Source organism: Schistocerca nitens, chromosome 1 (assembly GCF_023898315.1).
Source record: "Schistocerca nitens isolate TAMUIC-IGC-003100 chromosome 1, iqSchNite1.1, whole genome shotgun sequence".
Taxonomy (NCBI): Eukaryota; Metazoa; Arthropoda; class Insecta; order Orthoptera; family Acrididae; genus Schistocerca; species Schistocerca nitens.
The window spans coordinates 437,509,256-437,535,855 of NC_064614.1; the positions used below are offsets into that span (position 1 = coordinate 437,509,256).

The 26,600-nt window shown below is 38.5% G+C and overlaps 1 protein-coding gene across 2 annotated transcripts in view; it reads left to right on the forward strand.

Moving 5' to 3' along the window:
• LOC126251400 (argininosuccinate lyase) overlaps positions 1-26,600 on the forward strand; it is an 80,181-nt gene that overhangs the window by 46,045 nt on the left and 7,536 nt on the right. For both annotated transcript variants that reach the window (XM_049951816.1, XM_049951806.1), the window contains exons 6-9: positions 802-902; positions 13,469-13,662; positions 23,912-24,111; positions 26,040-26,183. In XM_049951816.1, coding sequence (XP_049807773.1) covers positions 802-902; positions 13,469-13,662; positions 23,912-24,111; positions 26,040-26,183 — 639 coding nt within the window. The remainder of the gene's footprint in view (positions 1-801; positions 903-13,468; positions 13,663-23,911; positions 24,112-26,039; positions 26,184-26,600) is intronic.

Genomic DNA, 26,600 nt, shown 5'->3' on the forward strand with positions numbered 1-26,600 from the left:
GTCGAATTAAGTCGGGTGATGCTGAGGGAATTAGATTAGGAAATGAGACACTTAAAGTAGTAAAGGAGTTTTGCTATTTAGGGAGTAAAATAACCGATGATGGTCGAAGTAGAGAGGATATAAAATGTAGACTGGCAATGGCAAGGAAAGCGTTTCTCAAGAAGAGAAATTTGTTAACACCGAGTATAGATTTAAGTGTCAGGAAGTCGTTTCTGAAAGAATTTGTATGGAGTGTAGCCATGTATGGAAGTGAAACATGAATGATAAATAGTTTGGACAAGAAGAGAGTAGAAGTTTTTGAAATGTGATGCTACAGAATAATGTTGAAGATTAGGTGGGTAGATCACATAACTAATGAGGAGGTATTCAATAGAATTGGGGAGAAGGGGAGTTGTGGCACAACTTGACTAGAAGAAGGGATCGGTTGGTAGGATATGTTCTGAGGCATCAAGGGATCACCAATTTAGTATTGGAGGGCAGCGTGGAGGGTAAAAATCATAGAGGGAGACCAAGAGATGAGTATACTAAGTAGATTCAGAAGGATATTGGTTGCAGTAGGTACTGGGAGATGAAGAAGCTTTCACAGGATAAAGTAGCATGGAGAGCTGCATCAAACCAGTCTCTGGACTGAAGATCACAACAACAATACAACAACTTGCCTATCAAACAGACCTTAAAGTGTTGGTGCACTTAGGCTGCTTACGATAACTTACTCAAAGTTTAGCTTTCAAAATATTGGAAATCACCATTAGTAAGTCAACAAGTATTTTTATTGGAACTGAATGTGTAATTATGTTTCAGACTTTTATTAAGAAAGCACAAGACGATATTAATGTTATTATGCCAGGATATACTCATCTCCAAAGAGCTCAAGCAATTCGTTGGAGTCATTGGTTACTAAGGTAAGGTCATATACCTGCAGCTTCCATTTACACATGAATGGATACAAAATACACTGAAGAGCCAAAGAAACTGCTATATATGCCTAATATCGTTAGGGCCTCCGCGAGCACACAGAAGTGCCACAACATGATGTGTCAAGGACTCCACTTATGTCTGAAGTAGTGCAGGAGGGAACTGTCACTGTGAATACTGCAGGGCTGGCCATAAATCCATATGAGTACGAGGAGGTGGAGATCTCTTCTGAACAGCATGTTGTAAGGTGTCCCTGATATGCTCAATAATGTTCATGTCTGAGGAGTTGTGGCCAGTGGAAGTGTTTTAACTCCTGGATCCTCTCTGTAGCAATTCTGTATGTGAGGAGTGTTGCACTGTCCTGCTGGAATTGCTCAAGTTTGCCAGAATACACAATGGACATGAATGGATGCAGGTGATCAGACAGGATGCTTATGTACATGTCACCTGTGAGAGTCATATCTAGACCTATCAGCGGTCCCATACCACTCCAACTGTACACACTCCACAGCATTACAGAGCCTCCACCAGCTTGAACAGTGCCCTGCTGACATGTAGGGCACATGAATTCATAAGGTTGTCTTCATACCCATGCACATCTATCTGTTTGATACAATATGAAATGAGACTCATGGATGATAAATGTTTCCAGCCATCATCAGTCCAATGTCAGTGTCGACGGACCCAGGCAAGGTGTAAAGCTTTGTGCTGTGCAGTCATCATGGGTACAAGAGTGGGCTTTTGGCTCCAAAAGCCCTTATCGATGATGTTTCATTGAATGGTTCACACACTGACATTTGTTGATGGCCCAACACTGAAAGCTGCAGCAATTTGTGGAAGGGTTGCACTTTTGTCATGTTGAATGATTCTCTTTAGTTATTGTTGGTCCGATTCTTACAGGATCTTTCTGCGGCTGCAGTGATGTTGAAGTTTTGATGTTTCACTGGATTCCTGATATTCATGGTACACTTGTGAAATGGTTGTTTGGGAAAATCACCATTTGATTGCTACCTTGGAGATGCTAGGTTGCATCACTCATGCGCCAATTATAGCAGCACATTCAGACTCACTTAAATCTTGATAACTTGCCATTGTAGCAGCAGTAATCGATCTAAGAACTGTGCCAGACACTTGTCGTCTTACATAGCTTTGCTGACCGCAGCACTGTGTTCTGCCTGTTTACGTATCTCTCCATTTGCATATGCATGCTTATACCAGCTTCTTTGACACTTCAGTGTAAATTGTATCAACTTATCTTATAAATATTTTACTACAAATAAAATAAGATTTAAAGGGAAATCAACCATGAAAACAGCAAAAAGAATGAGAGTAGTGTTCTCTGTATATGCTTTTAAACTTCTTACAGTCTCCCTAAAGTCTGCAGTCCACATTTTACATTCTGAAACTAGAAAGTATGTTCAGTTCCATGGAGGGATGTTGTTGTTGTGGTCTTCAGCCCTGAGACTGGTTTGATGCAGCTCTCCATGCTACTCTATCCTGTGCAAGCTTCTTCATCTCCCAGTAACTATTGCAACCTACATACTTCTGAATCTGCTTAGTGTATTCATCTCTTGGTCTCCCTCAACGATTTTTACCCACCACGCTGCCCTCCAATACTAAATTGGTGATCCCTTGATGCCTCAGAACATGTCCTACCAACCGATCCCTTCTTCTAGTCAAGTTGTGCCACAAACTCCTCTTCTCCCCCACGCTATTCAATACCTCCTCATTAGTTACGTGATCTACCCACCTTATCTTCAGCATTCTTCTGTAGCACCACATTTCAAAAGCTTCTATTCTCTTCTTGTCCAAACTATTTATCGTCCATGTTTCACTTCCATACATGGCTACACTCCATACAAATACTTTCAGAAACGACTTCCTGACACTTAAATCTATACTCGATGTTAACAAATTTCTCTTCTTGAGAAACGCTTTCCTTGCCATTGCCAGTCTACATTTTATATCCTCTCTACTCCGACCATCATCAGTTATTTTGCTCCCCAAATATCAAAACTCCTTTACTACTTTAAGTGTCTCATTTCCTAGTCTAATTCCCTCAGCATCGCCCGACTTAATTCGACTTCATTCCATGATCCTCGTTTTGCTTTTGTTGATGTTCATCTTATACCCTCCTTTCAAGACACTATCCATTTCAACTGCTTTTCCAAGGCATTTGCTGTCTCTGACAGAATTACAATGTCATCGGCTAACCTCAAAGTTTTTATTTCTTCTCCATGGATTTTAATACTTACTACGAATTTTTCTTTTGTTTCCTTCACTGCTTGCTCAATATACAGATTGAATAACATCGGGGAGAGGCTACAACCCTGTCTCACTCCCTTCCCAACCACTGCTTCCCTTTCATGCCTCTCGACTCTTATAACTGCCATCTGGTTTCTGTACAAATTGTAAATAGCCTTTTGCTCCCTGTATTTTACCCCTGCCACCTTCAGAATTTGAAAGACACGGTAATTTTCACATCTGTCAACACCTGCTTTCGTTGTATTGGAATTATTATATTCTTCTTGAAGTCTGAGGGTATTTCGCCTGTCTCATATATCTTGCTTACCAGATGGTAGAGTTTTGTCCGGACTGGCTCTCCCAAAGCTGTCAGTAGTTCTAATGGAATGTTGTCTACTCCCGGGGCCTTGTTTCGACTCAGGTCTTTCAGTGCTCCGTCAAACTCTTCATGCAGTATCATATCTCCCATTTCATCTTCATCTACATCCTCTTCCATTTCCATAATATTGTTCTCAAGTACATCGCCCTTGTATAGACCCTCTATATACTCCTTCCACCTTTCTGCTTTCCCTTCTTTGCTTAAAACTGGGTTTCCATCTGAGCTCTTGATATTCATACAAGTGGTTCTCTTTTCTCCAAAGGTCTCTTTAATTTTCCTGTAGGCAGTATCTATCTTACCCCTCGTGCGATAAGCCTCTACATCCTTACATTTGTCCTCTAGCCATCCCTGCTTAGCCATTTTGCACTTCCTGTCAACCTCATTTTTGAGACATTTCTATTCTTTTTTGACTGCTTCATTTACTGCATTTTTGTATTTTCTCCTTTCATCAATTAAATTCATTATCTCTTCTGTTACCCAAGGATTTCTAGCAGCCCTCGTCTTTTTACCTACTTTATCCTCTACTGCCTTCACTACTTCATCCCTCAAAGTTACCCATTCTTCTTCTACTGTATTTCTTGCCCCCATTCCTGTCAATTGTTCCCTTATGCTCTCCTTGAAACTCTGTAAAATCTCTGGTTCTTTCAGTTTATCCAGGTCCCATCTCCTTAAATTCCCACCTTTTTGCAGTTTCTTCAGTTTTAATCTACAGTCCATAACCAATAGATTGTGGTCAGAGTCCACATCTGCCCCTGGAAATGTCTTACAATTTAAAACCTGGTTCCTAAATCTCTGTCTTACCATTATATAATCTATCTGAAACCTGTCAGTATCTCCAGGCTTCTTCCACTTTTACAACCTTCTTTTATGATTCTTGAACCAGGCGGCTTCCTCTTTCATTTCTTCCCCCCAATCCATATTCATCTACTACATTTCCTTCTCTCCCTTTTCCTACTACCGAATTCCAGTCACCCATGACTATTAAATTTTCATCTCCCTTCACTATCTGAATAATTTCTTTTATTTCATCACACATTTCTTCACTTTCTTCATCATCTGCAGAACTAGTTGGCATATAAACTTGTACTACTGTGCTAGGTGTAGGCTTTGTGTCTATCTTGGCCACAATAATGTGTTCACTATGCTGTTTGTAGCAGCTTACCCGCACTCCTATTTTTTTTATTCATTATTAAACCTACTCCTGCATTACCCCTATTTGATTTTGTATTTATAACCCTTTATTCGCCTGACCAAAAGTCTTGTTCATCCTGCCACCAAACTTCACTAATTCCCACTATATCTAATTTTAGCCACTCCATTTCCCTTTTTAAATTTTCTAACCTACCTGCCCGATTAAGGGATCTGACATTTCACGCTCCGATCCGTAGAACGCCAGTTTTCTTTCTCCTGATAACAACGTCCTCCTGAGTAGTCCCTGCCTGGAGATCCGAATGGGGGACTATTTTATTTCTGGAATATTTTATCCAAGAGGACGCCATCATCATTTAACCATACAGTAAAGCTACATGTCCTCGGGAAAAATTACGGCCGTAGTTTCCCCTTGCTTTCAGCCGTTCGCAGTACCAGCACAGCAAGGCCGTTTTGGTTAATGTTACAAGGCCAGATCAGATTATACCATGGAGTTTGTTGTTGTTGTCTTCAGTCCTGAGACTGGTTTGATGCAGCTCTCCATGCTCCTCTATCCTGTGCAAGCCTCTTCATCTCCCAGTACCTACTGCAGCCTACATCCTTCTGAATCTGCTTAGTGTATTCATCTCTTGGTCTCCCTCTACGATTTTTACCCTCCACGCTGCCCTCCAATGCTAAATTTGTGATCCCTTGATGCCTCAGAACATGCCCTACCAACCGGTCCCTTCTTCTTGTCAAGTTGTGCCACAAACTCCTCTTCTCCCCCACGCTATTCAATACCTCCTCATTAGTTATGTGATCTACCCATCTAATCTTCAGCATTCTTCTGTAGCACCACATTTCGAAAGCTTCTATTCTCTTCATGTCCAAACTATTTATCGTCCATGTACCATGGAGGTATAATGCAATATTATTTAATGGTTACCATATTTTCATTGGCATGTGTTGACTCCATATTCTGGTCCTTGTTCCTAAAGGTATTTCTTCCAATAACAGACCTAATGTTTCTTGCAGGAATGTAGTGTACTTCCTACCAATAAGATTTCCTTTGATGAAATAGCAGACTCTAATTACGTCCTCCAGGATCCCACACCATACATTCACCGACCACGGCTTTTGGTGTCTGCAACTTGCCAGAGCCAACATGGATGTTCAGTTGCCCAATAATGCATGTTATGCAAATAAACATTTCCACAGTTGGTGAAGATAGCCTCGTCAGTAAATAAAATCAAATTAATAAATGTGTCATCCCTCTGAATCTGATGTTGAGCCCATTGGCAGAATTCAATGCGACACATACAATCCATACCAGTTAATTCTTGGTGGAGACTGATATGATAAGGATGATATTTATAGTGATGCATAACATGAACAACACTACTCTGGCTCATGCCAGATTCCCTTGCATTTTGATGTGAACTAACACAAGGATCTCGAACCACAGTGGCAAAAGTGTCAATTTATGTTTCCTCATGAGTAACTTTCCTTTGCTGGATATGTTTCTGATGCGTTAAAGATTCAGTTGTTCTCAATTTATCATACACATATTTAAAATTTAAATGTTAGATGTGTAGGGTGAGTACGTTGAGGATATCTTTCAGTGTCTAAGTCTCTAGCACTCACTGAATTTTGTTGGCCTTCTCCATAAATGAGAAGCATATTGACTAGTTCTTCGAAGGAATACATCATTCATATTCACTTGATTTGACGATACTAGTCTTACTGTTACTATTAGGGTTGTATTGTGAAACCATCAAATGGTGTTTACATGTCAATGGTACGTTATATGGATACACCGTATTCAGCAAATATTTACTATTTGCACAATATACAAGAGACAATTATCAGAGCATGTGCTTCAATAAGTGCCAAAGTGATAAGAAATACCACTCAGTCCACGATAAGAAGATTGCAGCACCGCATCTATACCAATGGTCATCACTTCAAGCACCTTCTGCAAATGGACGTTCGTGCCACCTTTTTGACACTCATTGACCTTCAAAGACCTTACTGTTAAATTTCATTGGATTCGTCTCAATAGCCATTATCAGAAAGTAAGTATCAAACTATAGCATCCCATTAAAAAAAAACCTAGTTGACCTTCATATCTCTGACATCACCCAACCTAGCAACAAAAAACCAACATTATATTATGGCCCCCGCTGTCTCATGCAACATTTGTCCCACAAACTTTTCAGATCCTATCATACTTTTGGAGTTATTCTAGGTGACAATAGTTAGTGACTCATCTTGTATATGTGGTGATCCACATTCTCTTTTGGCTGCGGGCACAGGACTGCAGCTACATATTTTCATTTTTCTGCATGGAAGGCCACAAAAAGTGGTCTGTAAGCAATTTGAACATAGTATAGGCCACCACATATGGTAATCAGTGGATGCTGGTGAAGGCTGTCTTGTGGAACTTATACTAAATGTATAGGCATGGTTTACTACAAGAGATGTCACACTGTAGTGTCAACTTAAAGTTGGGCACAGGAATGTGGTCAAAAAAAAAAAAAAAAAAAGAGGTGCACAACATTTTTGAAAGCCCAGTACAGTCCAGTAGATTCAGTGCCCTGAAATATTGGCTGGTAGCCTGGATAGTTACATCAGACATTCAGTGCACAAGCACACTATTTTCGTCAGAAGAATGGTAGCTGCAATTTCTGAGCTTAATATCATTCCAGAAATACTACTTCTTGTGAATTGGCTCACACATTTGTCCACCACAGTCCACATGGCAGAGTGTTTTGGCAGTGATGCTGCAAACTGTTGGGCACCATGTGATGATGTCTAAACACCAGCAGCAGCCGTAGTAGGTGCACACAGCTGCTTGCTATTTCTCAGCACCTATTGTGCATGATCATTGGAACTCTTCCTCTCTGACAGCCTACCTACTTCTACTTCACATTGGATCCAATATCATCATGTGTGACCACAAATTGTTAGCCACCTCTGGCCCCTTTCCCCCTCCTCCTCTCCATGATGAATGACTGCATAATTGCAACCTACTGCTCCCATACCTGGTCCATCAACCTCAGCCTCGGCAGACCTTTACCATCACCAATGTTGTGGACCCTATCCTTCATGCTGACTTTGTCACCCACTATGGCCTCTTCAGTCTGGCAAATTGCTGTATCATTGATAGCATGCCCCCTGTTCCATTCCTTGCAGATCCTGCACTGCTACCCATTTCACCATAAGCATATTCTGGCCACTTTGCTGACCTTCTTGCTGAATTTTCTCTACTTACCCACCATTCCAGCACCCCATGGGAGGTACACTATTGTACTACATTGCAATGATAATGGGCCCCACAGTTTTCTGCCGCTCTGCCGGCTTCTGCCACGTAAGCCGCAATCTGTCAGATGCAACCATCTTCAGCAAGATAGACTGTGCGAAAGCATTTACACAGATTCCATTTGCCCTGAAGGACATGGAGAAGGTTAGATTAGATTGTTTTCATTCCATACAGCCAAAAACAAGATGATTCTCATGGGTGTGGAAGATGTCAGAAAGTATAACATAAAAAACATAAAACATCAGAATATAAGACTCACTTCCCTGACCATTTGTCAGGAGATTGTCAAAATAAGTGAATACATTACAATAAACTTGAACTGTTAATATTTACAGAATTAATACACTGTAAGAATGAAATATAGTTATGCACTTTTAATACATTTTTCATACACAAAATACCTAATTGGATACTTGTGGTACGGTCTTATGGGACCAAACTGCTGAGGTCATTGGTCCCTGAGCTTACATACTACTTAATCTAACTTAAACTTATGCTACAGACAACACACACACCCATGCACGAGGGAGGACTCAAACCCCCTATGGGGTTATCCGCGCGAACTGTGACAAGACACCTCAGACCGTGCGTGGCAAAAATATCTAATCTTGACTGTTGTGACCAAGTGCTGTCAAAACTGAAGACTAACAGACATTTTTACTTAAGCTTGTCTAACATTCCCTGTTAAGATATTCATCTATAGAGCAAAAAGTGTTACCTATCGAAAAGTCTTTCATACTTTGTTTAAACTGTACTTTATCTGAAACCAAGTTTTTGATGGTTGCTGGCAATTTATTGAAAATGTATGACAATAATCATCAACTTCAATCTTTTCAAAAGTGCATTTATGCTCTTCAAACTCTGCAACACCATTCAGATCTGACAATGCTTTCTTCACAAAGTCCTGTGTGGTGTCTCAGGTTGTTTCACCTGCCTACCTGGATGATATTTAATCTTGTGATCTTGTGGAGGACTGCCAACATCTCCAGGATGTGTTTTTCTGCATCCAAGAGGCAGGAGTTATCATCAACTGGGAGAAGTGTGTCATTAGTGTTCAGGAGATTGACTTTCTTGGACTTAGGATATCATCCGTGGACTTCCAACTGATGGATGAGAAGGTCCAAGAACCCCACAAGTTCCTTGGGATGGAACAAATTTTCCAGCAACACCTGAAAACGCTGTAAGTGTGCATGCACCACCTACTGCTACACTCCAGGGCAACTACACAAAAAGGTAGCAGGCCCATTCCATGGAGGATGCAAATGACAGAGTTTCGAATAAATGAAATGTGACCTCTTGCATGTTCCCCTCCTTACCCACTCCCATCCAACAACCCCATTCACAATCATTATTGATGCCAGCCAGTCTGCCCTAGGTGCTGTCCTTCAACAATGTGTTGAATGTTCCTGGCAACTGCATGCATTCTTTTCCATGAAGCACTCTATGCTGCAGCAGAGGTTGGCAGCTTATAACTGTGAGCTCCTTGCCATGTATGAAGCACTTTCACCCCTAGGTCAAAGGATGCCCCTTCAAGCTCTTCACTGACTGCCACCCCCTTATGACAGTATTTTATTAAGAGGAAGGCACAGAGACTTGCCAAAGGCAGTTCCATCAGCAGTAACACATAGCCCAGTTCACAACCAACAAATGGCACATGACAGGCATTGAGAATATTGTCACTGCCTGCCTCAGCCACTCCTGTCCCCTCATCACTGCCCTCAGTCAGACTGTCCTGGCCTCTACCCAGAGATACCAAGCTGTTAAGACTGGACAGTGAGTCAAACACCAGACTCACCCTCATATCAAACACGGTTCCCTGTACTGACTTATACATACGATGCAACTTTCATGCAAAAAACTGAATCCCCAGGCAACTCCGCAGAGCACACTGACCCTCACCTCCTCCATGACTTCCGCAAGGTGGCATTTGAACACCTCCATGGCCTGTCCCACTCCAGCGTCTGTGCCTCCACTGTCCTTGTGCCGGGGCATTTAGTCTGTCCTGGTATCCAATTGGACTACACCAACTGGGCCTGCACACGACTCTATGCTAGTGCTCCAAGTTAGGTGTCATGTGCAAGCCCCTGTTGATTCTCCCCCCTCCAGCTGGCCTATCATTTTTCCCATGACTGTATTCAAATTTTAGGACCCCTTCCATCATCAAACAGACACCAGTACATCTCACAATCATCAGTAGATTCACTTGGTAGCCAGAAGCTTTGCTGCTGACTGACATAATTCCAGATACAGTGGCCAAGGCTTCCCTGGACACCTGAGCCTTGCATTTTAGGGTGCCCTTGCCATGTGAATATGGACCACTGCCTGATGAATCACATCTTTCCTGTTTAAAACACTAATCAATACTTCTGGTATGCTCATCCATTTTACGACCAGTTACCACCCTGCCACCAACAGCATGGTTGAGAGATTCCGTAAGACCCTAAAAGCTGTACTTACCTGTCAATTCATAATTTGTTCTTCTGTCCTGCTGCTAGATCTCCTAGGCTTACAGTTGGCCCACAAAACCAACTTTGGTGCATGCATCACCAAAGTCATGTATGGACAGTAACTCACCATCCCACGCAGCCCCTGCCAGCCATACAGCAGCTGCATGACTGCATGGCATGTCTGCACCAGTATTCCCACACTGCCATGTCAAGCACAAATCCTTTGTGCTTAGGACCTCCATACGTGCATACACCAGGGTGGAGGAGGGGAGGGGGTGGGTGCCAGCCAGGCACCACTCCACACAAAGTACTCAACCCCTCACCTTCTGATTAAGCATGCAGAAAAGGCATTTTTCTATATGTCTCCATGGTGGCACCACCACAGTATCCATCAGTCAACTGAACCTGATGCATACACTCAACTTCTCCAGCCCTTGTGCGCTACCAGTTGTTGAAATCAATGTGGCATGGAGTGACAAAAATGGTACGCCGGCTGATGCTGCTGATCCAGTGGGTAGCACTTGGGACTCAAGAGCAAAGGCTGCCCTGCCATTCACACCACTGCCAACCCCAGCGGAGCCACCCAAGACACAAATGCCTCACCCCTGATGCTGGGCTCATCATCTGGTGCCTTGCCAGAATCACAAGGTGTCAACACTGTTCAACACTAAGGCATCTGTTTTCACCAGCACAAAGCTGGCACATGCTGTCACCACAACATGTGACCTGGTCAACGAGTAAGAAGCAGCAGCAACTGGTGTTTATAGTGCTGGCACAGGACACTGTGCTTTATGCCACCTCTTTGAGGCACATAGTACACTGCCTGCTGTGTGTGACCTGTCCAAGCACCAGCACCCCACCACATCCTTTGGCTGGCCCCACCCCCACACTGCAGCATTCTCGACTTCACCTGCCAGCCACAGTGCACTGCTGTCCAACTCCTCCCCACCCACCCCCTCCCCAACCTTAGCAGAGACCGCTGCATAACACACCATTCACTGCCTCTACCATCAGCAGTGGCCCCGGCCCCACCAGCACTGCACTGCTGCCCCAGCAGCCCACCAATCAACACCAGAAGCAGCACTGCATCCTCAAACTTGAGCTCTCATTCTTGCAGGGGGGAACTTTGTGATGATGCACGACTATGCATTCTTGCCTGCCACCTGTCTGCTCTAGCAGGTGATCTTGTGGTGTAGCAGATGACACTTTGCCTGGCAAAAAACCTCATCATGAACTGTATGCATCCAAGGACAAGAGTTTTCTCTGCCACACACTTCTTTGACCACTATGGTGGGTGTTTCACTAAAGAATGCTACAGGAAGCAGCCCCAATTCACAGCACGTACCACACTGATACTAAGCTGTATTTCATTGCCAGAGCTTAATGGCTTGCTGTAACACTACCAGATAATTGCATGACCCATGAAGACATCAATGTGGAGTTGCTTTTTTTGTGTCTATAAAGCAAACAGCATTGCGGGCTCCCATGACACCTATGGAGATCTAGTAGGCGAAATTGGTACCATACTTCAGGGAAAAAATATACCGCACCTATCTCGCAGTCTCGTGTTCTGAACATGGAGTATCTGCTTATCAGCATTCATTACATTATAGAAAGTGTGGCAAGGTTTGCAAACCATTGCAGCACCACATGTGCAGGTGTTACTGACTGAAATCTCCAACCGTGTTAGATTAGCTTCATGTGCAGTACCTCAAGTGCATTCATGTGCAGTTCTCTGATCACTACAATGGATTAGATACACTTACAGATCATTTATTTTTATTTTTATTTTTCCTTGATCACTGTGTTAAATTAGCATCATTTGCCATATCTCAAGAACATTAACGACATTTCTCATTTTGTCCTTAAAGACTGTATAAACTGATTCCCCATATATAGATGGTAGGCACCCCTTGTGTGTACTCCCAACTCCTTTGTGAGTATTGGGTTTACTGGACTGACTAGATTGAGAGTTTTTGTTCATAGACACATTTATGGCAACTTACCTTTGTAAATGCATTCTGCAGTTAACTATGCCTGTTAACATTCCAATAAAGGAAATATTTAGCATTTACAAGTCATTTGTTAAATTGTTCCCATGCTTTACCTGTTGATTTTTATGCTCACACCTAACAAAACCATAGTATCTGCCTGTTACCTTCAGTGAGGAGCAGAATTACCTCAGTACTATGTATTAGAATTACTTGCTGGACAGACGTTCAACATTGTTCTTAGTCAAGCATCAGCTCTGTTTAATGCTGGACAATTTATATTCCTCTGAACTATGACATTATGTTATGGATTTGGGGAGCAGACATATCTAAATTCAATATAACTGCTATGGAGAAGGCAATGAGTCTTATGCTTTATTTTATATATAGTGTATCTTGTGCAGAACAAATACTTAGTATGTATGGAGTAAATTAATTAAAATTTTGCACATTAACAGTAGAAACCCAAAACTCAGTGGATCAAATCAATACACCTACATTAAAGATTTAAGACTGTATAACAAGTTTTGAAACTTCCTAAATTTTAAATCAAACAATGTGCATGTATTCAAGGAATTTTAAGTAGCAAGTTGAACAGCTCTTTAGTGCAATATTGGTCACTACTTGCCTTATGAACAAGATTATGCAAGACTGTAGGAATTTAACTCTTCTGTTTTAGATGTATGATTATTGTATGAAAATACTCTAAAAAAGTATAATCTCTGTAATGCTATTATTTATGACATCTAGAGAAGTTATTAGTTTCATTAGTTCATTCAAAGAAGAATAAACAGACCTTGTGTTTTTAAACTAATATGTCTTGTAAGCATTTTATGACTCTTTGAAAACAGGTTAAACTCGAAATGAATCATAAAATTCCATATAACATGAACAATTAACATAAGACTTTATGCACTTCTTGAATGTTAAATAAAATTAATAAGTGGCAATTTGTGTTGCAGACAATAGTAAGTAATATTTGTTCCTAAAATTAGCTGCTTATAATTTGTAGTAATACAGTATTTTTCCTTTCTTATAATAGCCACACCTGGAGTCTGATATCAGATTATGATAGATTATGTCAGTTATTTGAAAGCACAAGTGTAATGCCCTTGGGTAGTGGTGCCCTAGCAGGAAATCCTTTTGAAATAGATCGCAATAAATTAGCCAAGAATTTGGGATTTAAGAAAATATCGCAGAACAGCATGCATGCTGTTTCAGATCGTGATTTCGTTGGTAAGTAATTCTCTTTCTTTCAAGTTGTCAGTAAAGCATGTTATAAACACTGTGCTTGATATCCTAACAGGGAAATGAGAAAGACCTGAAAAAAAAGGTTGAATAAGCATTACCGGTACGTAATGCATCAGTGTCCAAACATTTCTTGTCTTTTTTTCTTTGTAACGTTCACAATATTCTGAAAATAGCTGTTCCTGACCTTTCATTGTGTTTACATCTCACACTCTGAATGTCTACATTCTCTTTCACAGTTTTAAATTATGCGAGCCACAACTTTCTTTTTAGGCTTTCTTCTACACACATTTAAAAGTGGATAGATGGTAATCTTTTATTTTGGTTTCTGTATTCCAAAAACTTACATTTAACTAATGATCAGTTGCATCATTTTTTAAACAAAGACACAGTTCTTTCCATCTGTACTAATAAATTATTAACTTTGGTCTACTCAACTGTACAGCTTGTAGACTTACCTCAAGTTTTCACTAATTATTTTTGCATGTCCTGGGGATATAAGTGAAAAAACGAGTACAAAAAAATTTCACAACTGATTGTTTTTCAATAATCTGCCAGAATCTGATACCAGAGAGTCAATCATTCTACTCTGTAAACTGTAACACCAAGCAAAAACCATTAAGGATATGGGCAGAGTTAAAACCTACATTAACAAAGAAGAGCAGCTATTATGAATTAAATATATAAACTGCACTGATAATAAAAATAACTATACTGCTATATACTACTAGTTCATGTACAGGCTAAATTTAACATAACCAGACTAACATGAGAATTGATTCTTTGACATCAGCCGTTTTATCAGTTGTACTAAATAGCAGTATCTTTGTGTTTCCATGCCATGCTGTGGATTTTTGTAAAAATATGGAACTGCAACAATATTCAAAATTTTATCTGACAATCATCCAGCTATCTTCTGAGTCATAAGACTTGTGGTGCAGGCCTCCTGCCCACCTGGTTTGCCATTTTAGCACCTTTCATCAACATTTCTACTAAATCTGTCTGATGCATGATTTAGTTATAACAAAAACCATCAAAAGAGATTTTTTCATAGGGCTGCACTTGCATAATTTAATAGAATAAAGGCCTTTAGTTTTCTCTTAATGATTCTTACTTAGTATTCATACAGGCATTTTCATATTTAAAAAATAGAGACTTATCTACATGCTGCAACAAAGATACTTGTTTATAATGAATGATTTTACTTGTTAGACAGTTACGAGAAACCTTCAGTGCTTCAATCACTACAATTAGGTAATCTGTAGAATGCATGCCTAATAACCTAGTTTTTCAATTTTCGTCATGATATTAAGGGTTTCCTGTTTTCCTTTTTGTATCTGATGGGAACCTGTTTAAGCGATTTGAAATATAATACAGAACCCTAATTCTGCAACGTAGTCAAGGAGACACTTGCGTTTTTGACATTATTTTTGTATTCTATATTGTAGTTCAGCAAATCACAATTAAAGTGAAAAAACTTTTTTTATCATCAACAGATACCCATGTGGACTAAATTTGACAGAAATAAATAGGTTATATGAAGTATCTATAGGATGTGTGATGATCTTTATTTATTTATTTATTTTATTAAGCCATAAGATTACTTTATCTAATAGTCATCTCAGTTATGTGACTGGATTTGTGAATTTCCTGTCAGAGATGTCACAGTTAGTAGTAATTGACGGAAAGTCATCGAGTAAAACAGAAGTGATTTCTGGCGTTCCCCAAGGTAGTGTTATAGGCCCTTTACTGTTCCTTATCTATATAAACGATTTGGGAGACAATATGGGCAGCCATCTTTGGTTGTCTGCAGATGATGCGCTCATTTATTGACTAATGAAGTCCTCAGAAGAAGAAAAAAAAATTGCAAAACAATTTAGAAAAGATATCTGAATGGTGTGAAAAGTGGCAGTTGACCCTAAATAACGAAAAGTGTGAGGTCATCCACTGTTGTTGTTGTGGTCTTCAGTCCTGAGACTGGTGTGATGCAGCTCTCCATGCTACTCTATCCTGTGAAAGCTTCTTCATCTCCCAGTACCTACTGCAACCTATATCGTACTAAATCTGCTCAGTGTATTCATCTCTTGGTCTCCCTCTACGATTTTTACCCTCCACGCTGCCCTCAAAAGCTAAATTTGTGATCCCTTGATGCCTCAGAACATGCCCTACCAACCGGTACTTCTTCTTGTCAAGTTGTGCCACAAACTCCTCTTCTCCCCAACGCTATTCAATACCTCCTCATTAGTTATGTGATCTACCCATCTAATCTTCAGCATTCTTCTGTAGCACCACATTTCGAAAGCTTCTATTCTCTTCTTGTCCAAACTATTTATCATCCATGTTTCACTTCCATACATGGCTACACTCCATACAAATACTTTCAGAAACGACTTCCTGACACTTAAATCTATACTCGATGTTAACAAATTTCTCTTCTTCAGAAACGCTTTCCTTGCCATTGCCAGTGTACATTTATATCTTCTCTACTTCGACCATCATCAATTATTTTGCTCCCCAAATAGCAAAACTCCTTTACTACTTTAAGTGTCTCATTTCCTAATCTAATTCCGTCAGCATCGCCCGATGTAATTGGACTACATTCCATTAACCTCGTTTTGCTTCTGTTGATGTTCATCTTATACCCTCCTTTCAAGACAGTGTCCATTCCGTTCAACTGCTCTTGCAAGTCCTTTGCTGCCTCTGACAGAACTACAATGTCGTCGGCTAACCTCAAAGTTTTTATTTCTCCTCCAAGGATTTTAATACCTACTCTGAAATTTCTTTTGTTTCCTTTACTGCTTGCTCAATATACAGACTGAATAACATCAGAGGCCACAACCCTGTTTCACTCCCTTCCCAACCGCTGCTTCCCTTTCATGCCTCTCGACTCTTATAACTGCCATCTGGTTTCTGTACAAATTGTAAATAGCCTTTCGCTTCCTGTACACTACCCCTGCCACCTTTAGAATTTGAAAGAGAGCATTCCAGTCAACATTGTGAAAAGCTTTCTCTAAGTCTACAAATGCTGGAAACGTTGGTTTGCCTTTCCTTAATCTTTCTTCTGAGATAAGTCCTAAGACCAGTATTGCCTCACGTGTTACAACATTTCTACGGAATCCAAACTGATCTTCCCCAAGGTCGGCTTCTACCAGGTTTTCCATTTCTCTGTAAAGAATTCGTGTTAGTGTTTTGCAGCTATGACTTATTAAACTGATAGTTCAGTAATTTTCACATCTGTCAACACCTGATTTCTTTGGGATTGGAATTATGATATTCTTCTTGAAGTCTTAGGGTATTTCGCCTGTCTCATACATCTTGCTCAACAGATGGTAGAGTTTTGTCAGGACTAGCTCTCCCAAGGCCGTCAGTAGTTCTAATGGAATGTTGTCTACTCCCGGGGCCTTGTTTCGACTCAGGTCTTTCAGTGCTCTGTCAAACTCTTCATGCAGTATCATATCCCCCATTTCATTTTCATCTACATCCTCTTCCATTTCCATAATATTGTCCTCAAGTACATCACCCTTGTATATACCCTCTATATACTCCTTCTCCCTTTCTGCTTTCTCTTCTTTGCTTAGAACTGGGTTTCCATCTGAGCTCTTGTTATTCATACAAGTGGCTCTCTTTTCTCCAAAGGTCTCTTTAATTTTCTTGTAGGCAGTATCTATCTTACTCCTAGTGAGATAAGCCTCTACATCCTTACTTTTGTCCTCTAGCCATGCCTGCTTAGCAATTTTGCGCTTCCTGTTGACTTTTCAGACATTTGTATTCCTTTTTGCGTGCTTCATTTACTGCATTTTGATATTTTCTCCTTTCATCAATTAAATTCAATATTTCTTCTGTTACCCAAGGATTTCTACTAGCCCTTGTCTTTTCAGCTACTCGATCCTCTGGTGCCCTCACTACTTCATCCCTCAGAGCTACCCATTCTTCTTCTGCTGTATTTCTTTCCCCCATTCCTGTCAATTGTTCCCTTATGCTCTCCCTGAAACTCTGTACAACCTCTAGTTTAGTCAGTTTATCCAGGTACCATCTCCTTAAATTTCCACCTTTTTGCAGTTTCTTCAGTTTTAATCTACAGTCCATAACCAATAGATTGTGGTCAGAGTCCACATCTGCCCCTGGAAATGTCTTACAATTTAAAACCTGGTTCCTAAATCTCTGTCTTACCATTATATAATCTATCTGAAACCTGTCAGTATCTCCAGGCTTCTTCAATGTATACAACCTTCTTTTATGATTCTTGAACCAGGTGTTAGCTATGATTAAGTTACGCTCTGTGCAAAATTCTACCAGGCAGCTTCCTCTTTCATTTCTTAGCCCCAATCCATATTCACCTACTACATTTCCTTCTCTCCCTTTTCCTACTACCAAATTCCAGTCACCCATGACTATTAAATTTTCGCCACCCTTCACTATCTGAATAATTTCTTTTATTTCATCACACATTTCTTCAATTTCTTCATCATCTGCAGAGCTAGTTGGCATATAAATGTGTACTACTGTAGTAGGTGTGGGCTTCGTATCTATCTTGGCCACAATAATGCATTCACTATGCTGTTTGTAGTAGCTTACCCGCATTCCTATTTTCCTATTCATTATTAAACCTACTCCTGCATTACCCCTATTTGATTTTGTGTTTATAACTCTGTAGTCACCTGACCAGAAGTCTTGTTCGCCCTGCCACCGAACTTCACTAATTTCCACTATATCTAACTTTAACCTATCCATTTCCCTTTTCAAATTTTCTAACCTACCTGCCTGATTAAGGGATCTGACATTCCACACTCCGATCCATAGAACGCCAGTTTTCTTTCTCCTGATAATGACATCCTCTTGAGTAGTCCCCACCCAGAGATCCAAATGGGGGACTATTTTACCTCCGAAATATTTTGCCCAAGAGGACGTCATCATCATTTAACCATACAGTATAGCTGCATGCCCTCGGGAAAAATTACGGCTGTAGTTTCCGCTTGCTTTCAGCCATGACAGTGTGATAGCACAAATTTTTTTGTAACTGGGAATGTAGTTTGCAAACTTGTTGGTCATTTAACCATAATGGGCAACAAGAGATCTTAGACCCAAATTTTAACAAGGAAAAGGCTGGGACAGCTAATGAGGTTACAACAGACAACCCACATGGTTGGAGTTGTTGTGAAATATGTCTGGGATGGTCAGAAACCTTTTAGTTTAGATTAAACTATGGAAAGTCCAGGCTGGAATATCAACAATTATGAAAAGGATAGATTCTACTCACTATAAACATGACACATTGGGTTGCAGATAGGCATAACAAAAAGATGGTTACACACTTATCTTTTGGCCAAAGTGTTCTTCATAAAAGAAAGGAAAACACACACATACTGACACAAGCTGGCACAATTCAGTCACACATGACCACTATCTCTGGCTGTCTAAAGTGAACACATAGCTGTCATCTTTATAGGGAGTAGTGTCTTTTTGTTGTGGATAATTGGGGATTCCTCAATGTAAAATTAAATTTTATTTGTTTTAAAAATATGAGCTGTCTGGTAGGTCACAGTTCTCATTCAGCTCACTGTATATGTTCCATCTGGTGACTACAAAGATGAGCACTAGTGATTGTGAGTAATCAATTGTATGTAATAACATATTTCATCTAAATTATTTATTAACAAATACCTGTTCACTTTCAACAGTTGTTTCCTGATGAAAGGCCTATAATGTTGCACCAGGGACAGATACGTATACAACCATGAATAATATTGTTATCAATAGGTATCACACAGAATATGAATACATTTTTTATGAGTAAACACTGCATAACTCCATAATGGTAACAGTGACATATTTTTGTCAATTCCATCAGCATTCTGTTTAATGAACCTACTTCCACTTCTACAACAAACACAGATCATCAGGGAAAAAGAGTAGTGTACTATTACTAACAGACAGTCATGACAGGAATCTATCCAGCATGCTCCGTGAGAAAAATCGCGACATAGCAGTGACTAGTGTAGTGAAACCGGGAGCGGGATGTAAAAATGTTGTAGACATTAACTCTCAGACGAGATTAATGCAAGAAAATGACTTTATCGTCTGTATAATGGGTTCAAACGATGTGGCAAAAAATGAAGCAGAGGTTTGCGTGAAAACGCTACAGAATTTTTTACAAACTAATAAATACAGAAACACAGTTGTTGCCACACTTCCTCATAGGCATGATCTGATTTATATTTCGTGTGTAAACAAAGAAATTCGGAAAACAAACATTAAAATACGGAAACTGTGTTCTCAATACACTAAGTGCGATGTACTGGATATAAGCAAGCTTCATGGAAATATGCACACGAAGCATGGAATGCATTTGAACTATGAAGGGAAAAGATTTGTTTGTGATCGTGTTAGTGAAATAATCAAAGAAAGACTTGTAAGGGATAGAACAATTTATCAGCTTCCTGAACATCCTTCCAACAGCGAGGAAAACAAAATAAACAAGAAAGAAGAACGAAAATACAACACTGCTGACGTTCCTAATTTAAACTAGAGGTATGTGATGCTGTAAATATGATTCCCAATTACCAAATCGTGAATACGCCCGAACTAAAAATTTATCACCATAATGTGCAATCCCTGCGTAATAAGATCGATGAAATTAATGTTCTATTAACACATGAACTTAATGATATCTCAGTGTTATGCATTTCTGAGCACTGGCTTAACCCAGAATTAATCCAGAATACGAAAATAAACAAATTTGTCTTGGCTGCTTACTACTGCAGGAAAAACAGCAAGCAGGGTGGGGTAGCAATTTACACCAAGGATAATGTAGACTTTATTACACTACCTGACTTAACTAGGGCAAATGTCGAAAAGGATTATGAAATTGCAGCTATAAAAATTACTCAGTTCAACCTGGTTATTTCTACAGTTTACCGATCACCGTCCGGGAATTTTGAACTTTTCTTAAACAAAATGGAGTCATTGCTAAATAAAGTAAATAAAATGGATTGTGAATTGATAATCTGTGGTGACTTCAATATTGACTTCCTCACGAATAGTGGAAATAGGGAGACCATTCTGAACCTTTCAACGTCCTACAATTTAAAGGCTGAAGTAAAAGCAGCTACCCGAGTATCAGAAACTTGTCAAACAGCTCTTGATCAGTTTCTAGTAAAGAAGAGTTTACACAACACCTCACTAAAAATTTTCAATGCAGGTTTTAGTGATCATCTTGCTCAAATATTAAGCATAAAAGTACAAGGCAGTATTATTAACAACATGTCTTTTAGAACAGCATATCGAAGCTATAACCAGCATAATGTGAACTACTTCAACAACTTATTACAGAAAGAAAAATGGCTAGGAGTGTACAAAATGAACGATATAAATGAAAAATTCAACACTTTCATTGATACATTAACCCATTTCTTTGAACTTGCATTCCTACTGAAAACATTAACCATACGGGGAAACTCTAGAACAAACAGCTGGATCACAAAGGGAATAAGGGTTTCATGCCAGAAGAAAAGACTACTTCATGAAATATGTAACTCAAAAAATTCCTCACCTGTAGTACGCGCATACTATAAAAAATACACCAAAATATTAAGAAAAGTAATAAAAGCAGCAAAAATAATGCATAATGATGAAATCATTTATAATTCAGCTAATAAATCAAAGGTTATGTGGAGTGTTATAAAAAAAGAATGTGGAGAATACAGACAACCTTGGAAAAATATAACACTATCACATAAAAATCAAAAAGTAACAAACCCCTTAGAAGTAGCCAACACATTCAACAACTTTTTCACAGGTGTTGCTGAAAATATGTTACAGTCAAACTTTAAGAGCATCCAGGAAAATGAATATAAAATAAGTGCATGTAGATGATCAATGTACATCAGTTCTGTTTCACAAGATGAAGTAGCTAAAGCAATAAAAGGACTAAAAAATACCAAATCGGCAGGTATTGATGGTATACCTGCAACAATGTTAAAGAAGAGTGCATCAAACCTAATTGAAGTACTCACACATTTATGCGACTGTTCACTTCAGGCAGGCACTTTCCCTGATGTGTTAAAAACATCAAAAGTTATCCCTGTATATAAAAAAGGGGATAAAGACAATGTAAATAACTACAGACCCATCACAATTTCCTCCTGCATCTCTAAAGTAATGGAAAAAGTTATGTATGAGAAACTTATGAAATTTATAAATAAAAACAGCATCCTATGTAATGAACAACATGGATTCAGAAATAAGAGGTCAACGACAACTGCTGTCTATGAGTGCATCAATTCCATCCTAAACCTGATGGACAAAAAACAGGAAACAATAGGAGTCTTTATTGACTTGTCAAAAGCTTTTGACATGGTGGACCATAAAATTCTGCTATCAAAGCTAGAAAGATGTGGTATTCGAGGTCTGTCCAACAAGTGGATCAGATCCTTCCTGACAAATCGTATGCAGGCAGTGTGCGTCAAGCACACAAATATTGAACTAAAAACTGTATCTAATCACTTATCTGACTATAAACAAATAAAATGTGGTGTACCCCAAGGATCCGTATTGGGACCCCTTCTGTTTCTTCTGTACATAAATGATCTAAGCTTAAATATTGATGCACACAAATCAATCATATTTGCAGATGACACCACGATTCTACTAAAAGGAGACGACGATGAACCGTTACAGCAGACAGTAAACACGGTCACGAAACAACTTAGCAGCTGGGCACAGAGTAATCAGCTTGTAATAAACAGTAAGAAAACCGTTGCTCTAAAATTCCACAATGTTCCTGACAAGGACATGTTTATCCCATCAGTCTCTATCAATGATGAACCAGTTGGTAACACTACTGAAACCAAATTCTTAGGACTTTGGCTGCAGAGTAACATCAGATGGAATAAGCATATTGAATATCTCAATGCAGGACTGAGCAAAACATGTTATCTTCTTTGTTCATTAAAATCATGCTGTAGTGAGAAAACAGTATTGAATGCATATCATGCATACTTCCATTCTCGTCTTGGATATGGGGTCACCTTCTGGGGAAACTCTAAAATAGCTAATAGCACTTTTAAACTACAAAAAAGGGCCATTAGAATCTTGTTTGGGTGCAAGCCTAGAGACTCTTGTAAACCCCTGTTTAAGAAATCTGGTATTTCCCCATTACCGTGTGTATACATTATGGAAACCCTTTTGTTCTTTAAATGAAATGTAATAGGCAAGGACCAGAGACTACATAAAAACTGTAATATACATGAGCACTTTACCAGACAAAACAGAAACTTACATATGACTCAAATCAGCACAGCACTGTGCCAAAAAGGTACTTTTCACATGGGAGTTAAGCTTTATAACAAACTTCCTGAAAACATAAAAGCTATCACTGAGGTCAATACATTTGGAAAATCTCTAAAGTCATATTTACAGCATCACTGCTTTTACTCCAGTGAAGAATATTTAAATTTATGAAATGTGTTATATAAATACTTACGTGTAAAGTGTATTATTGTAAGCTTAAATATGTATGCCTTGAAATTACTTTCAGCCTGTATATTTATAACTTGACTTGTCCAATGTCTTACGCATAAGCTGCTATGTAGACAACAGGACCAATAAAATACAATCTACAATCTACAGTCTTGCTCCTCTAGCAGAATAATCTCATTTTTCCTAATAACATAGCTGTTGTAATACTGTTCATAAAAGTGGTAACTTGTACTGCATCTATTCATCTTCCACCTGTTACACAATAATCACATTTTTCTTAATAACATAGCAGATATAATGATTTTCATAAAATTTTGTGGCTTGTATGGTTCCCTCTCCCTCTGAATTTCATCCATTTAACATTTTATTTGGATTTGCTTTAAGATTTTAAGGTAGAAATTATTTTAGTGTCTTTTTGTTGTGGATAAATGGGGATTCCTCAATGTAAAATTAAATTTTATTTGTTTTAAAAATATGAGCTGTCTGGTAGGTCACAGTTCTCATTCAGCACACTGTATATGTTCCATCTGGTGACTACAAAGATGAGCACTAGTGATTGTGAGTAATCAATTGTATGTAATAACATATTTGAAATATGGACAAAAAATTCTGCATAAAAGTTGCAACAGATACAAATACAAAAAAGTATGCAAATGACAGGTCTGTGAACCAAGAAAGTTTCTCATTTAATAAAAGAGGATATGAAGAAACAATAGTGATATGGGATTAATATATTTCTCTTATTTTTCATTTCAAACAGCTGAATTCTTATTCTGGTCAACATTAACAGCCATTCATCTAAGTCGTCTAGCTGAAGATCTCATAATATACAGCAGTGAAGAATTTGCATTTGTAAAATTAAGTGATGCCTATGCAACAGGGAGCAGTCTAATGCCACAGAAGAAGAATCCAGATAGCCTTGAACTCATTAGAGGGAAATCTGGATGCATTTTTGGACATGTGAGTAAAGTAATGTGGTATTAAAATTTGTTATATAGAGTCCGTGCCATTTGTTGAAAGTAAATGCTTGCAGTGAAGAAATTGTGCCTTTTAGTGGATAAATGCATATTGACAGTCTTGTTACTGAGAGTTACAATTAATAAAAACCACTTTTAACTTTGGTGTAATTACATTTTTAATCAATTTTTAATATTGTGGAACCACTAGTGCTACTTATCATTTTGTAACATAAATGCGAATTATGTATTATCGTAAAATGTGAACATTTATGGCAAAACTGTTAAGTTTATTAAAATACGAGTATTATGCACTATTACGCTACGATTTCTTAATGTCTGTTCAATATTTATTTCTTTTTCCTTCCTACTTAGGTTCCTCCTTTGATTCTATTTATTGTACACTTTCTTTTGTCTTATCCTCACCATATGACAGTTCTATTTCCTTCAACAAATGGCTTTACTTCTCACTCTATGGTATAATCTTTGAGCTGAGACTGACATAGTTCTTATTCATATGGCATGATAAATTTATGTGTCAGCACAAAAGAGCTTATGAAACATGAAATAGCTTATTTTCTATGGATTTCTCACAGTATGTATTGTGAAGATAAATGCAATAAAACATCTACATGTGATTTGCTTTCAGACGGATTTTGTCTCTGATTTACTATCAAAAAACTTTTCCTAAGTGTTGTTACCATGAAACCATAGAAACAGCACTAACTTCTCATTGAAATATTTTAATAACATTAGCAGCATTTGAGCACTAAAATATATGAATAGCAAAAGGTGAAAATTTGCACAAGACCAGGACTTGAACCCAGATTTCCCACTTTACAAAAGCAGAAATAAACATATTTTGTTCATCACAATATTAATTATGAACCCTAAATAACCTGTCAATAAAACTGAACACCACTTTAAAACAGAGGAAGCTTGAATATCTGCATCTGCTCTTAATCTATCAAAATATTTTTCTCACCAGGTTCCATGAAAATTTATTATTCAGAGGATAATTTTCACGATGGTGCTTACAGTAATATGTTTAGTTTTATCAAAACATTATTAAATAAAATCAGTGAATAATTGAACCTCTCATAACGGTGTGTGATGATAGATTCTGACTGAGCTATACAGTAGCTTTGGACGTATAGATATCTACCATTAGAGTGCTAAGGCTTCAGACTTTACAGAAACATGTTTTAATTTTCCTGAAACTGATCAAGTCAGCAAATAATCAGTACTGAAGTACCAAAATGAAGTATGCAAAATAGTTGCTGCCTTCTGCAGTTACACCAACTTAATTCCAAAATTTGCCACTATACTTTTGTTGCCTCAATTCAATGACACACTTCATTAAGAAATTAAGTCACTAATTAAGAATTTGTGTGATTCAATATAATTTCATATATGGCAGTTGCACTCATAAATAGTTAATACCCAGTGTAGAGATGCAAAATAGTTCTGTAAACCTTTCCCAATTTACCAACGACTTATTATGTAAACCAAATTATTGCTTGCACATACAACTCTAGTAAATTCCAACCTAATAGTTTTTCAAACAAAGATGTAGTTTCTAAAATATCTCTATGCCATGTTACAAATACTGCTCCCAACCCAAAAATTTGCAGTCCCTCTTGAATTAACACACAACCAAGAAGTACAGAACAAGTTTATGCTGGAGTCTACACATACTGAAACCTGTGTTGCAAATTATGATAACTGGTTTCAGTTGTTGAAAGACCATCTTCAGACAAATATGTAACTCTGAAATTAACAAAGCAGGCTACGAGTAATACAGTTATGCAACTTACACAGCATTACATAAGAAATATACTTATGAAAGAAAATACAACATGTATATACACATTGGTGATACATCTTATATGTTATAACTGCATATTCGTTGCTGGTCTGATACCGTTTCAGTTTTCTGGTTTTATGATGGTCCTCAAAGGTCTGCCTTCAACCTATAATAAAGACCTCCAGGAAGACAAAAGAGCTATGTTTGAAACATATAACAATATGGAAATGATTTTAAAGATAACTAAGGGGATTGTGGAAACAATGGAGGTATGTAGCTATCATAACATTTGACTATTTTTTCTGTTAGTCTTATACTTACAGTATATATATATAAGAACAGACTATTAACAAACTTTAACTTCCCTACTTTTTAAATAGAGAAAAATTTATACTACAAGTAAAAAAACATGCCACTCTCTATACCTTAGTCCGAAGTCAGTTTTTAACTCCTTGCTAGAAGATGTACTAACCCGTGTTTAACGTAATTATATTGATCAAAATTAATGTAACATGGTAGCAACTGAAACTACAATAAGTAATATTAATGACTCGTAATGCTTTGCTTTATTCAGGAACTGCCAGATGCACACCTACCATAACCACAGACATCAGTAGTAGAATATATGTTGAGTTAAAAATGCAACACTGACCTTAAACTGGATTAGTATGATTAAATAAAGGACA